This window comes from Podarcis pityusensis, assembly GCF_964106645.2.
Source record: "Podarcis pityusensis genome assembly, chromosome: 11".
In the NCBI taxonomy this organism is placed as follows: domain Eukaryota; kingdom Metazoa; phylum Chordata; class Lepidosauria; order Squamata; family Lacertidae; genus Podarcis; species Podarcis pityusensis.
The window spans coordinates 8840151-8854035 of NC_138036.1; the positions used below are offsets into that span (position 1 = coordinate 8840151).

Here is a 13885-nt window from a genome sequence, read left to right on the forward strand (position 1 = left end):
GCAAACTCACTTTCCAGAATAGATGATCTCCCAGCTGGAACTAACTCTCGAATAATCATGCCATCATCCTCATTCTTGTCAAGCCATCTGGTCAGCAAATAAAAGTTAAGTTACCTGCTATTACCCGCCAAGCATCAGGAGGTTTATTAAAATCCAGGAAGATACAGTGTATATACTGAGAAACAAACCTGTGCGCCTAGAGACCTTTTTATGGCAATCTGGAATAAAGAAACGGATTACAAGACACCTGGCAAAGAAAAAACAAGATCCAATAATTCACAGAATTGTAGGGTTGGAAGGGACCCCCAAGTGAAAGAATCCCTGACAGATGGCCATGCAACTTCTGTTTGAAGACCTCTAACGAAGAAGAGCATATCACCTTGCAAGGTAAGTGTATATATTTGTCATCTTTATTCCATGTCTCAGTTGTGGATTTGAGATGCTTAAGGAGGGGGGGCAGGGAACAAGAGCTAGGGAAAGGTGTTAACTTCTGGCAGTTAATGCCTTAAACATCACCAGCAAGATTGAAACCTTTTTTGTTTAGGGAGTTTGAAAAAAATGACCCCAAAGGGTACTAAGAATATGTATAATTTCTGTTTTATCCTAACCTCTGACATGTTACATTCCAGGTAGTAAAGGTAAAGAGACCCCTGACCATTAGGTCCAGTCGTGGCCAACTCTGGGGTTGCAGCGCTCAGCTCGCTTTATTGGCTGAGGGAGCCAGCGTACAGCTTCCGGGTCATGTGGCCAGCATGACTAAGCCGCTTCTGGCGAACCAGAGCAGCGCACAGAAACGCCGTTTACCTTCCCGCCAGAGCGGTACCTATTTATCTACTTGCACTTTGACATGCTTTTGAACTGCTAGGTGGGCAGGAGCAGGGACCGAGCAATGGGAGCTCACCCTGTCGCGGGGATTCGAACTGCCGACCTTCTGATCAGCAAGCCCTAGGCTCTGTGGTTTAACCCACAGTGCCACATCTACAAAAAAAGTGGGCTACTCATTGTCTATTCTTCCCCATTTTTTAAATTGAAGATTTCATTAAAGGGCAGCGGGCTGGTGTAAGGGGCACAGGGCAGGCCATGTGGGACTCACAGCTCTGGCCACTCCCCCCCCCACATCAGGATTTGCTGCCTGAGGCAGCTGCCTCAATCGGTCTCCTCATAGGGCCAGCCCTCACACTCACTCTCTCTCTGACACACACAATTTGCATTCTGGACTGGTGCAGCCTGGCAACAGATGCATTGCACGCATTTGGTGATTGTATATTCCATTTTTTAAAAAAATGCAAAATAGCTATGAGACCCTGGCAAAGCACCACAGCAGAATGGGCACCATGCAAAACAAAGGAACCCCATTTCCCCTCGCTGAACATTTGTTGATTGTCGGGTATGTACTCTACCCAGTATTCTTCCCTTTCAGTCTCTAAAACCATGTGGCCAAAGGTAAGCGCTTTGGAAAGGTTTAGATGCCTCAATTAGCAGAAACGCACCTGAGTTTTCATTTTAGCTGCAAAACCTGCTGTTTAGGGATGTTCATTGTGGAGAAAAAAACACTTTCTTGCAAAAAAATGTTGTGTTTGTTTGCTGCCATTTTTCCCTCTGCCTGCTACTGCTGGGGCGCCATTTTGTTCTATTTGAAAAGACCACATCACACCATGATCCCAGCCAATCAAAGATCACAGTGATGCCACAGCACCCTGCAACCAGTCAGGCAGGACTATGTGACAGCAGCACTGAGAGAAAACAAATCCTACCTACTGCCCTCCTCTGAATAGGAGGAAATGAATCTCTGTTGCCTAGGCGTTAATGTTGATGCTCGTTATTTGTCTACACCATACTGGCGATTTTGTCCACTTTCATTACTAGGCAAGACTTTCCCAATTCCAGTTGCTTATGACTAGGCTGGAGAAAAATGTGGATGAGGATATATATCTGAATGCATATCCCACCAAAAGCAAGTGTCGATGGATGACATCTGCATTCTGCACCAGCTAGGAAAAATGTGCAACAATTAGATCAGAGCAATGCTGTTTTGATCTGGTTGCCTTGGCAATGAGGAACACATTTCATCTTCCACTGACACCCACCCCCAGCGAACAAGGGAGGGTGTGTTTCGTGTGAGATGTAAAAGGTTTGTCAACATGCTCGTCCGTGGTTTTGGCCCAGCATTAGTTAGGAACAGTAATCCTCTGCTGTGGTGACTTGTGGCAGAGATCGAGAAGTAGGAATGTAAGGAAAGCAGCTGCAGAAGCAACCAAGATAACTTCCCAAAGGAAGGAAGCCTTCGTAGGGTTGGTTTTGGTCTTTGGTTTTTACCTTGCTGCAACTTAGTACCTGTGTCTCGCGCAGCTCTTGATGCTGTTCCCATCCTAGGATCTTGTTCCAGTGACTAGGGATTAAGCCACCGCCATGGTCAAGACATCTTGCTGTTTAGGTGGCACCTTCATGAGAAGTTCTTCTGAGATACTTCCTGTTTTGGTCTTATAACAGGGATCACTCATCACAGGAAAGCTGCTTCCAGCAGCCTCCTTGTAAGGAGTGTAGCATCTACATCAGCCATAAGCAAGGCCCATAGTTTGTGATCAACGTTTCAAACAAAGATTTAATGCTTCTCCAAAAAAAAGAAACACCCCAAAGAAATCGGAAGACTCCTTGACCAGCAGGCCTGGAATGGTTGTCATCCAATATCTACAGGTCATGGAGAGATCTGCTTTCCTTCATAAAAGAGGATGCAGTTGGCGAGCACCTTTGTCTTCAAATTTCTCAAGAGCCCATGACACAACCGCCAAGCAGAAGGCAGCCATGTTGGCAAAGAACGCACGTGCCAGCATTGGGCTGGGTTCTTCTGCTGCAGGCTGTCATGTGACCCTCTTTCTATTTGAAAGGTAGAGATAATAGAGGTGCAAGGACAGCAAAGGAAATTTCTCTTGAGATGTGACTGTCTTACATGGAAAAGAGGGCTCTGGAGATGTTAAGGACCATGTGCCCCTTTTTGTGGCATGTGTTTCTGTGACTGCAGAGCAAGAGATTTTAAGTTCTGGGCCTTGGTCTTCATGTTCCTGATTGGTGTGATGTCTCTCTGGGGTTTAGAATTAGCTGCCTCCATGATTCTGAGGGAAGTTATTGCCTGATGCTCAGGTAGATCACATGGAAAGGAGAACCAATTGCGGCTTTATTTATACAGCACCCATTTTTATTTTTCAAGGCCACTGGATTGGAAGGAAAGAATACCATGTTTTAAACCAAAAAAATTGGTCAGTGGGATAATTGTAAATTGTAATAATTCTAAATCATTTCACCTTATGAACTATTCCTTTGAAAGGGCTGTACATTCCACTTGCATGCTGTATCCTAGTAGCCTGCACACTTCCTAAAATTATTGTTATTTATTGTTGATGCTATTTTCAACCACTCTGTGCTAGGCTAAGATAGCCTCATAATGCTTGTGCCAGGGGCGTTTATGGTGAGGTTCAGTGGCTGAGGCCATTGGGGTTATGTTGGGTGGCTGGTGCCTATTCTATCCTTGTTTGTAATTTTCTCTCCGAGGCATGACTCGAGAGAATGGAGGCGACAGGTTTTGTACAACGAGGCCCACAGTGTGCTCATCATGTGTTAAAGCAAAAGGGTAGCCTGCCGTCTTGAACACTCAGCCAGTTGACAGAGCACAGGCAGAGCCTGACATTTTTCCTAGTACCTGTAGCAGGGGAATTCTTGATCCTCACTCTCTGGCTGTCCATCTTCCCTCACTATCACTTTGCCAAGGTACCAGCCGCTGCTTCCTCCTTTGCCGTCATGCCCTATCCTCACCCTTCTCACCTGCTTCAGGTCGACCGCCTCAATGATGAACTCATCGGCCTTCGGCGCAAGGGAAAGCAGAAAGAAAATGGTCAAAATGGGAGACAAGAACGTCTAGAAACAAACACACTTTTCTAGACCTGGAATGGTGGACTCACATCTGAGAGAAATGGGTTCAGGTAGGGGAGGCTGGTTTATTGGGGCAAATGAGGAACTGCCCCCAACAGCCAGTCACCTAACTGCCTGCCATTTTACTTACCATCAGCCAGGGGGTGTTGATGCTTCCTGTCATCAGCTCTGGCTCCATCTGCTGATGGTCCCCTTGCCTTCCACCTCTAGGAGCCAACTCCTAGGGGCCAAGGTCTCTTTGTTCCCAATAAAATATTTGAGGGGGCTACCACCACCTCCAAGTTGATGGGCATTGCCATTGAAATGGTGTAAAGGTAAAGGAACCCCTGACCATTAGGTGCAGTCGTGGCCGACTCTGGGGTTGTGGGACTCATCTCGCTTTATTGGCCGAGGGAGCCGGCGTACAGCTTCTGGGTCATGTGGCCAGCATGACTAAGCCGCTTCTGGCAAACCAGAGCAGTGCACAGAAACGCCGTTTACCTCCCTGCTGGAACGGGACCTATTAGATAAATAGGCACTTTGACGTGCTTTCGAACTTCTAGGTTGGCAGGAGCAGGGACCAAGCAACGGGAGCTCACCCCATTGCGGGGATCTGAACCGCCGACCTTCTGATTGGCAAATCCTAGGCTCTGTGGTTTAACCCACAGCGCCACCCGTGTCCCTTATTGAAATGGTGAGCAGGTGCCAAATCTTGTGATGTAGGGTGGAGCCCCCCATAATATTTTATTCAATTTGGTGCCCGAGTTCTGTCCCAGCAAGGCTTAATGTACACCTGCCATCACTTGTAGGACTTGCAGGACAGAAGCCCGGGACGTGACAGAGCAAAATGAGCCGGAAAGCTTCCAAATGCAACAGGCTGGCTTGCCACATTTTGGAGTGCCGTCTAAAGAGGGCCTTCCCCAATAAATTGATCGCCCCGATGGGGGTGTCAAGAGGTGAGTAGAGTATGTGGATGTACTAGGTAAACAGCCAGCACAGGGCTCTAAACTCTGAGCTTTTTTTTTTTTTTTAGCTCTCCTAAGAAGAAAGTTATGAAGCAAAATGTGCAGGTACCCTTCTAAATGATTTCTGTAAGATTTATAACAACTTTCCTAAAAGAATATTGAGAGCTGTAGTTTTTAAGGGGGCTGGGAATTGTAGCTCTATGAGGGTTCTCCTAACGACTCTCAAACTACAGTTTAAAAACTACAGCTCTAAGCATTATTTTTGGGCAAGCCATGATTGTTACAGTGATATAAGAGTGCTTTAAATGTAAAGTGGTTATATACACACACAAATGGTTATACAAATCAGTGTTGCTTAAAACTCTTTTAAGCTGCTAACATTGATATAGTTAAGTTTGAGAAACAGCAATAGGTACATACCGAGGGCTTGTTTAGAGAAGATTCAGACATCTCCTGACAACAACCCCCATCAGAGATGAAAAAGGAATCTGAGGGAGCACTTCAGGTCTGGCTCATGTTTTACAGCTCATGAAAACAAAAGGGAACATCTCAAGGTACTTATAAATAACTTCAATATAGTCTCTTTTTAAATGTCCGGCAGGTTTCGAGCTGTGGTGAATTCTTCTTCAGGGAATTGCTCTCTGCCTCCAGCCCTTCTGGATTCTCTTCCCCAAAAGAAAAACTACATTAAAGTTATTTATAAGCAGCTTGGGACGTTCCCTTTCGGATTTGTTTTGTTTTGTAGCATAAAAGTGCAACCCTTTTGTTATATATCTGAGCTGCCACTGTGTAGAAGCTGAGTGTAAATCAGTCCGCAAGATGTGCAGTTCCAGCTGTTTGGAGAAAACTGACTCTGGACAGTTTTGGCATGTGAGGCAGAACGTTAAAATGGTACACACACACACACACCCTTCCTAATAATATCTAACTATGTAAAATAACTCGGGGATTGCAAGCCTTTTTGAGCCACATTTGGACTGTTGACAAAGTGCTGTTCACGCCAGTCACAAAATGGCTGACATGTGGTGTGTGTGTGGCGTAATACAAAATGGCTGCCACTTCTAAAAGAGGAGGCAGGACCACACAATGGTTTGGGGCATTACCCCCCGCAGATGTACCACCATCAGCTGGAAAAAGGCTCTGTTCCACATGTAAAATGGCAAACGTTCCCTTCCACTAGATGGGTTAGGCAGCACTTCCTGCAGTCACTTGACAATGACCAAACACTGCCCCTCCAACTCCACAGCAAAATGGCACACCAGCTGTGGCAGCTAGAACAAGGGATAAAAATCTGAGCAGCCAGCTTCCAGGCTACACCTGTGATCCTTTAAAAAGGCCCTGGCACTGCCATCTGTGAACTGACTGCTCAGCATTCCTGCCAATGCTGGCATCTGTCTGGGACAACTGGCCCCATGTCTATTATTTGGGCTGGCCCTCTCCCTCTTTCCACAGCTAGTATATCATGGTGTCTTCTTAAACAGGCACACAGACTTACATTGCCCTTCTCAAATTTATTGATCGAGTTCACGCTGTTCTGCAGGACGCGGTCCCCGGTGTCTCCCTGATCCCCATAGAGGCAAGTGAAGACGTTGGCATCCGTCCCACTTCCACTCACCATCCCGGTGTGAACAACGACCCGGTACTTTTTCACTGCAAAGGCACAGGTTAAGGAATCCATGAAGAAGAAGAAGAAGAAGAAGAAGAAGAAGAAGAAGAAGAAGAAGAAGAAGAAGAAGAAGAAGAAGAAATTATTTATACACCGCCCATCTGGCTGGGTTTCCCCAGCCACTCTGGGCAGCTTCCAACAGAATATTAAAATACAATAATCTATTAAACATTAAAAGCTTCCCTAAACAGGGCTGCCTTCAGATGTCTTCTAAAAGTCTGGTAGTTGTTTTTCTCTTTGACATCTGGTGGGAGGGCGTTCCACAGGGCGGGCGCCACTACCGAGAAGGCCCTCTGCCTGGTTCCCTGTAACTTGGCTTCTCGTAGCAAGGTAACCGCCAGAAGGCCCTCAGCACTGGACCTCAGTGTCCGGGCAGAACGATGGGGGTGGAGACGCTCCTTCAGGTATACTGGACTGAGGCCGTTTAGGGCTTTAAAGGTCAGCACCAACACTTTGAATTGTGCTGTGAATTAAAGAAAAACAAGTCCAGGAATGGGGTTCTACAACTCTTTCCCTGTGGCTGAGAGCAGTTCCTCCAAAGCTTCACAGTTCTGTGGTTCCCACAGGCAATTCTGTATTATTGTCTCTCATACAACCAGCACTTCAAGAAATATGAAAACCCAACAAAGATTCCAAACGGTAAGGCACACATTGGTGAGCTCTGTGCCTGCCTCATAAAAGCTTGCTGCTTTGGGGTTACAAGCTATACTACCTATTTTATCAAAACGTTGCTAGATAACCAGAGAATTCAGGTGGATGCAAAATTCCTTGATGGCCTTTGGGTAGGGATGCAATGTGGCAGTGGTTTCCATTCTGATTTGTATTCATCGCAATCGACGCTGTTTCCCTTCTGCTGCAGTTTCGTTTCTGCCAAATAATGCATTATTCATCTTGATGCTGGCTATTTTGTGTAAGTTAGATAACTTATGTGATTATTTGCATGACTTGTGCAACTAAAAATAAAATCCAGTGTAAAGAAATCATACAAAACCATAAGAAGTGTGTGTGTCCATTTGAAGACTTAAAAAAACAAACCATGATGGGCAACAGTTAGAGCAGCGGTTCTCAACCTGTGGGTCCCCAGATGTTGTTGGACTACAACTCCCATCATCCCTGAGCTCTGGCCTTGCTAGCTAGGGGTGATGGGAGTTGTAGTTCAACAACATCTGGGGACCCACAGGTTGAGAAAGGCTGAGTTAGAGGATTATCTAATTTATCATCCTCTAAGACTGTACCCTTCAAGGATTAAGGGGTCATTTAACAACAGACAGTCAGATCTGAAATAAAATTTTCGATAGTATGCCAGTAAATTTGAAAACACTGGGCAAGTCCCAAATATGTGTAAGCAACCTGCATAATGACTACCACATTGCCAACATTTATCCTGCATTGTTGGACATATCTTTGTGAGTTTATATAGGGTTATGTTGTGTGAAAGCTCTTTTGAGGGGGTTGGAGATTATTATTATTATTATTATTATTATTATTATTATTATTTATTTGTACCCCACCCATCTGGCTGGGTTTCCCCAGCGACTCTGGGTGGCTTCCAACAAAGATTAAAAATACATCAAAATGTCACACATTAAAAACTTCCCTGAACAGAGCTGCCTTCAGATGTTTTCTAAATGTCAGGTAGTTGTTTATCTCTTTGACATCTGGTGGGAGGGCGTTCCACAGGGCAGGCGCCACTACTGAGAAGGCCCTCTGCCTGGTTCCCTGTAGCTTTGCTTCTCTCAGTGAGGGAACCGCCAGAAGTCCCTGGGTACTGGACCTCAGCGTCCAGGCAGAACGATGGGGGTGGAGACGCTCCTTCAGGTATACTGGGCCGAGGCTGTTTAGGGCTTTAAAGGTTAACACCAACACTTTGAATGCTTGTTTCCTCAGAAATCAGCTAGGGCTTCCTGTTTAGCTCTGCTACGCTATTTCCAGGAAAAGGCTGCTAAGGCAGAGATTGACAGCTCCTTCCATCCTTCACTAAGTGTGATAAGATATTGGAGCAGGGATTTTGACTAGAGAGGGATAGAGGATGTGAACATGTGCTCCTGAGGCTGGCTCCCAATTAGCAAATCACAGTTTGCGACAACTGCATTGGACCAAAGTAGCCAGCTCCCGAAATGGAGAAGCAATAGCATCGTCAAACTTTGCTCCTCGTGGCCTTTGCTCCGTGCAGTTGGCAAACGGCAGAGCCCAACCAGGGAACACGCACTGTTCCTCGCAGCCACTTCACACAGCGGATTAAAAATAAACTTCATCAAAGGTTTGTTGACATGTTAATCATAGCATTTGCAATTATAATCATTTGCACAACTTCTCGGGAACAGCTCTCCTCTGCATACTGATCAATGAGCAGGAAGGTACTGCCAGAGATGGCTCAGATCCACTGCAATCCCAAATTCTGCTTTTATTCAACTGCGGGCCTAAGCACTCGAGGCTGATTGGGGGTTGTGCCATATCTGTGATACACACCAGTGTGACGGTTGCAGTTTAAACTAGGCCAGCTTTATTTTCCATGGAGTGCCAGGCTATGTTTGATTAAGACAATGCAGCAATGTTTTACAAAGCCCTTTCCGAACTCCGGAGGAGAGGGGGTTGCGGGCGGCCCCTCCCACACACGCGGGGGCTGGGCTTGCCCCCGCGAGATCCAGGGAATCCCCGGGCGTGCCTGCATCCCGATCCGCCAATCGGCGGGTTGGGGAGGCGTGGCCTAGCCTATTTAAGGCCAGGCACGCCCGGGGACCGCCCTCTTTCCTTCGCCAGCTGAGCCAGCTGATCGGGTTTTTTCCCATCCCACCCACCCTTAGGCTTAGCTAGCTTTGACCTTGCTATGGACTCCGGTTGGTCGCCGCAAGGGGCCTGGTAGGAATTTTTCCAAGTTGGTGCAGTGTCTGCCTTTTGGTTTTTTCGCCTACCTCGTAGCAATCGTCACAACTTCCGCGGTATTTGGCGGTTAGGCATTGGCAGGGGGTTATTGTTATGCAGATGAAATGGGGGGGAAGGAAGCGCCATCACCTTCCCCCAAGGAAAGGGTAGTCCGGTAAAGGACTCCGAGGGGCGTTGTCTTGTCCGAAACCTAGGGAGGTGAGGGCCTCCGGCACGCCCCCGAGCGGTGACACCCGTGGGATCCTAGTTGGCGTACTTCAACAGGACTCCCACGGTTTGTGGTTAACCCTTTCCCGGTCAGATGCCAGGTAGTCGATAGGAGCCAATGCCTAAGGCCAATACCTTTCAATTCTGTAATCAATAAAGTTGTGGCCTTTTTATGCCCATTAACCTAAAACAATGTGTCCTGTGTCTTCATTTCTCATGGGGGAGGGGTCTTGCCATGCAATGCATATTACGGTGTATATCTATATGCAAGTATGGATCAGCAGAGCTGCATTTAAGGGAAAGACCACAGCTCGGTGGTACAGCACTGGTTCAATCCCCAAGATCTCTAGGTAGGGCTGGGGAGATTCCCTGCAGAACCACTGCTGGTCACCATAGGCAATTTGATTTGTTGTTGTTGGCATTCGTCTGTCTCGAGAGACAATGGCCATCTCACCATCTTAGGGACTCCACTCTGGATGTGTGTAGGGTTTACTCCATAGCCATGTCTTCTCCCAAAGATATCCCACAAGGCAGCAGAGGTTTAGAATCAGTTTTCCTTCTCCTAGATGGGCTACCTTCTCAGGCTAACAAGCCCACCTGCCCCTCACTTCCCTCTACAGCATGGGCAGAAGGCTAATAATAATAATAATAATAATAATAATAATAATAATAAATTTATTTATACCCCGCTCCTCTGCCTGGGTTTCCCCAGCCACTCTGGGCAGCTCCCAACACAACACTAAAAACAGAATAAAACTCAAACATTTAAAACTTCCCTAAACAGGGGTGCCTTCAGATGTCTTCTAAAAGTCAGTTGTTTATCTCCTTGATATCTCCTTGATGGGAGGGCGTTCCACAGGGCGGGCGCCATCACTGACAAGGCCCTCTGCCATTCTTGACCATTGGACCCACTATCGGTCACATCTGCCTGTCTTTGCATGCAAGGGAAGTCCCTAACTCATTGGGGATTGGGGACCCATCACCTGCCCTCACCTTGTTTAGCTGGTCAGTTGAAGGCATTCCCAGGGTGTGGCCACTGTCACATACTGACAACTTATAGGAGCCACAGATGAGAGTTGAGTGCAGGGTGGTGTCAGGGACTGGACTGAGGGGGATGAGACTGAGGAGGAATGGTGGAGACTGCCCCCTCCCTTCCCCTGAAGCTTCCAGAGAAGAGGAAGACAGTATTGAGTTACAGCAGTGGTTTGAGGAAGGTCACAGCTCAGAGACAGGCAAACAGAAGAGTTGGGAGCTGTTGGGAGAAGAGAGGCAGAGATGGAGACACAGCAGCCAGCTGACGTGTTATCACTGGAGAGTATTTCTGACCCCCCTTCTCCCAGAACCCAGCATTCATTGAGAGTGCAAGAGCAAAGGACTCAGAGACAATTAACCCCTGGTGGCCACCATAAGGGGAAGTGCTCTTGGTAGGAAGGGAGGTGGGAGGAGCTCAGCTGGAGCAACGTCATTAATGGGAGGCAGACAGCATTCCTTTGTCTCTCTCTGAGATGATTGAATAAACTCATTAGTAAGAACTCGTCTTTGTTTTTCTCTGCTTCTTGCTGCTACTGGGGGAGGGTAAGAATTCCTTGAAGCCTGACAGATGGGGACCAAAGGTGGACAAACTACTCATAAGGAGCACAATGTGCCTACCACCAGAGGTACTACCCCCACAACACACCACACACCCCAGTGTAAGCAATATGGTGCTAGATAGACATCTATATATCTCACTGCGCTTCTCCCAGGGGTCATTTCTCCTCTGGTCACTGCTAACGACACGTGACCTGACTGCCTGTCTCCAGGCCAGTGGTTGTCTGCAAGGGATTCCCACATAGCGGGGTTGATGTTGCCAGCCTTCATGTCATGTTTGCGGACCTCTTTGTAACACAGAGTTGGGCCCTGCCATCCCAAAGCAAGGAGGAGAGCTTTAAAGTTATTTTTGTGCTGGGGTACCCCCAAAAAGGAACTGGCACAACGCGGGTGGCACTGTGGGTTAAACCACAGAGCCTAGGGTTTGCTGATTAGAAGATCAACGGTTCGAATCCCTGCGATGGGGTGAACTCCAGTTGCTCGGTCCCTGCTCCTGCCAACCTAGCAGTTCAAAAGTACATCAAAGTGCAAGTAAATAAATAGGTACCTCTCTGGCGGGAAGGTAAACGGTGTTTCTGTGCGCTACTCTGGTTTGCCAGAAGTGGCTTAGTCATGCTGGGCACACGACCTGGAAGCTGTACGCCGGCTCCCTCAGCCAATAAAGTGAGATGAGCGTCGCAACCCCAGAGTCATCTGCGACTGGACCTAATGCTCAGGGGTACCTTTACCCCCAAGAGGAACTGGCACAGAAGGGGTTTGCAAGCCTTGCTTCAGTTTAACTTGTGCTACTTCAACCAGCCTGCCTTCAACCATGTCTGGTTAAAACTGCTCAAGTTAAATGCGCCTAAGACGCCTGCTTCTTGGGAGAAAAGCAATGACAAACCTAGACAGCATCTTCAAAAGCAAAGACACCACCTTGCTGACAAAGGTCCATATAGTTAAAGCTATGGTTTTCCCAGGAGTGATGTATGGAAGTGAGAGTTGGACCATAAAGAAGGCTGATCGCCGAAGAATTGATGCTTTTGAATTATGGTGCTGGGGGAGACTCTTGAGAGTCCCAGGGACTGCAAGAAGATCAAAGCGATCCATTCTGAAGGAAATCAGCCCTGAGTGGTCACTGGAAGGACAGATCCTGAAGCTGAGGCTCCAATACTTTGGCCACCTCATGAGAAGAGAAGACTCCTTGGAAAAGACCCTGATGCTGGGAAAGATGGAGGGCATAAGGAGAAGGGGACAACCAAGCACGAGATGGTTGGACAGTGTTCTTGAAGCTACAAACATGAGTTTGACCAACTGCAGGAGGCAGTGGAAGACAGGAGTGCCTGGCGTGCTCTGGTCCATTGGGTCATGAAGAGTCGGACACGACTAAACGACTAAACAACAACAAAGACACAATCGTACTGGATTTACTCTCACCTCCACTTTTGGATGGCAGAATGGGGAACTCTGCCCTGGGAGACGCTAGTTCTGGGCTGGGTGCATCCAACCCCCATTCCGGATGTTGGATAAGGGGGTTGGACTGTGCCCTAATTATCTCATTTTTTCACAGCTTTCTCCAAAGGAACTCAAGACACCAAGAAGGTGTAGCCCAAATGACGACTATACTGCTAAGCCCCTAACATTTCCCATGACCCAGCAGAAGTAACAAGGACATCTCCAGAAAGAGCTGGGGTTTTTTTATTTTTAAAAAACCAACAACTTCATAATGAAATTTTGCAGCCATTCAGCCTGTTAATGGCGTCTGCAGGAGATACAGTACCCATGAGGGTGGGCAGGGGGAGATTAGTTGCTACCCAAATATCCGCGCCCCCCGCGCCCCCCATGGAGGTCCTCTTTCTTCTCACCTGGCTTCACTTCAGCCACCTGTGGGCCTTCGGCTGTTAGTTCCCGCACAATCTCGTTGTCGTCCTCGTTGCTATCCAGCCAGCGGTCACAGTTGAATGTATACTTCTCTTTCGTCAGAGTTTTCAAAAGGGTTACCTTTAATTAAACCCAAATTGAACCAAAATGTTGAATAAGTTCAACGTGAATGAAAGAAGGAGGGGAAGGAGGGTTGAAACTGGAGTCAGGAAAAAATGCAATTTACCAAACATGCTGGAGCCGTGTCCCTTTGTAAGGTGGAGGAAATGAGTGTTGATTAATAAGATGGTTCAGTTATTTTATTTCCTCCAGACGAGGCCTCTATTAACCTTGAAATTCAGCTAGCTAAATAACCTGTTGTTCTTTTTCTTCCCTCGGAATACAAAAGGAGGTGTACCCATAAGTACAGACATATAACAGCATCTTTTTTGGGATTTGCTTATGCTGTGAAAAACCTGGGCCACGCTGCTCACCAGGTGCGTTTGGAACCTCAGACAGGGGGTTGCGTGTTGAGACCCCGCAGCCACCCCCTTGTTGGAAATAACTCACACAAGATATTAGGTTTATGTTACTGGGCAAATTTTGGCCACAACTTTATTGAATTACAGACTGTGAGCGGTATTGACTTAGGCATTGATTGGACCTGACTATATCTGACTCCTGCCCATTGTGCAGGAAGTCCGGTAAGGGTAAGCCACCGGTAGGGGGAGCCCTGTCGATGCAAACCAACTCAAGCTCCCCCTGGTGTTCCCCTTGGGGTTGTGTCAAGGCTCTAGCCCCCAGCCGGGCTTCGGACAAGATCAACACCCCC

At 47.3% G+C, this 13885-nt stretch overlaps 1 protein-coding gene across 5 annotated transcripts in view; it reads right to left on the reverse strand.

Moving 5' to 3' along the window:
- Positions 1-13885, reverse strand: part of LOXHD1 (lipoxygenase homology PLAT domains 1) — a 187559-nt gene that overhangs the window by 93194 nt on the left and 80480 nt on the right. For all 5 annotated transcript variants that reach the window (XR_013977591.1, XM_080973371.1, XM_080973373.1 and 2 more), the window contains exons 12-15: positions 13059-13194; positions 6364-6518; positions 3695-3855; positions 11-87 (exon numbers count right to left, since the gene is read on the reverse strand). Coding sequence is in view for 4 of the 5 variants with exons in the window: in XM_080973371.1 (XP_080829497.1) it covers positions 11-87; positions 3695-3855; positions 6364-6518; positions 13059-13194 (529 nt within the window). In the remaining variant the exon portion in view is untranslated. The remainder of the gene's footprint in view (positions 1-10; positions 88-3694; positions 3856-6363; positions 6519-13058; positions 13195-13885) is intronic.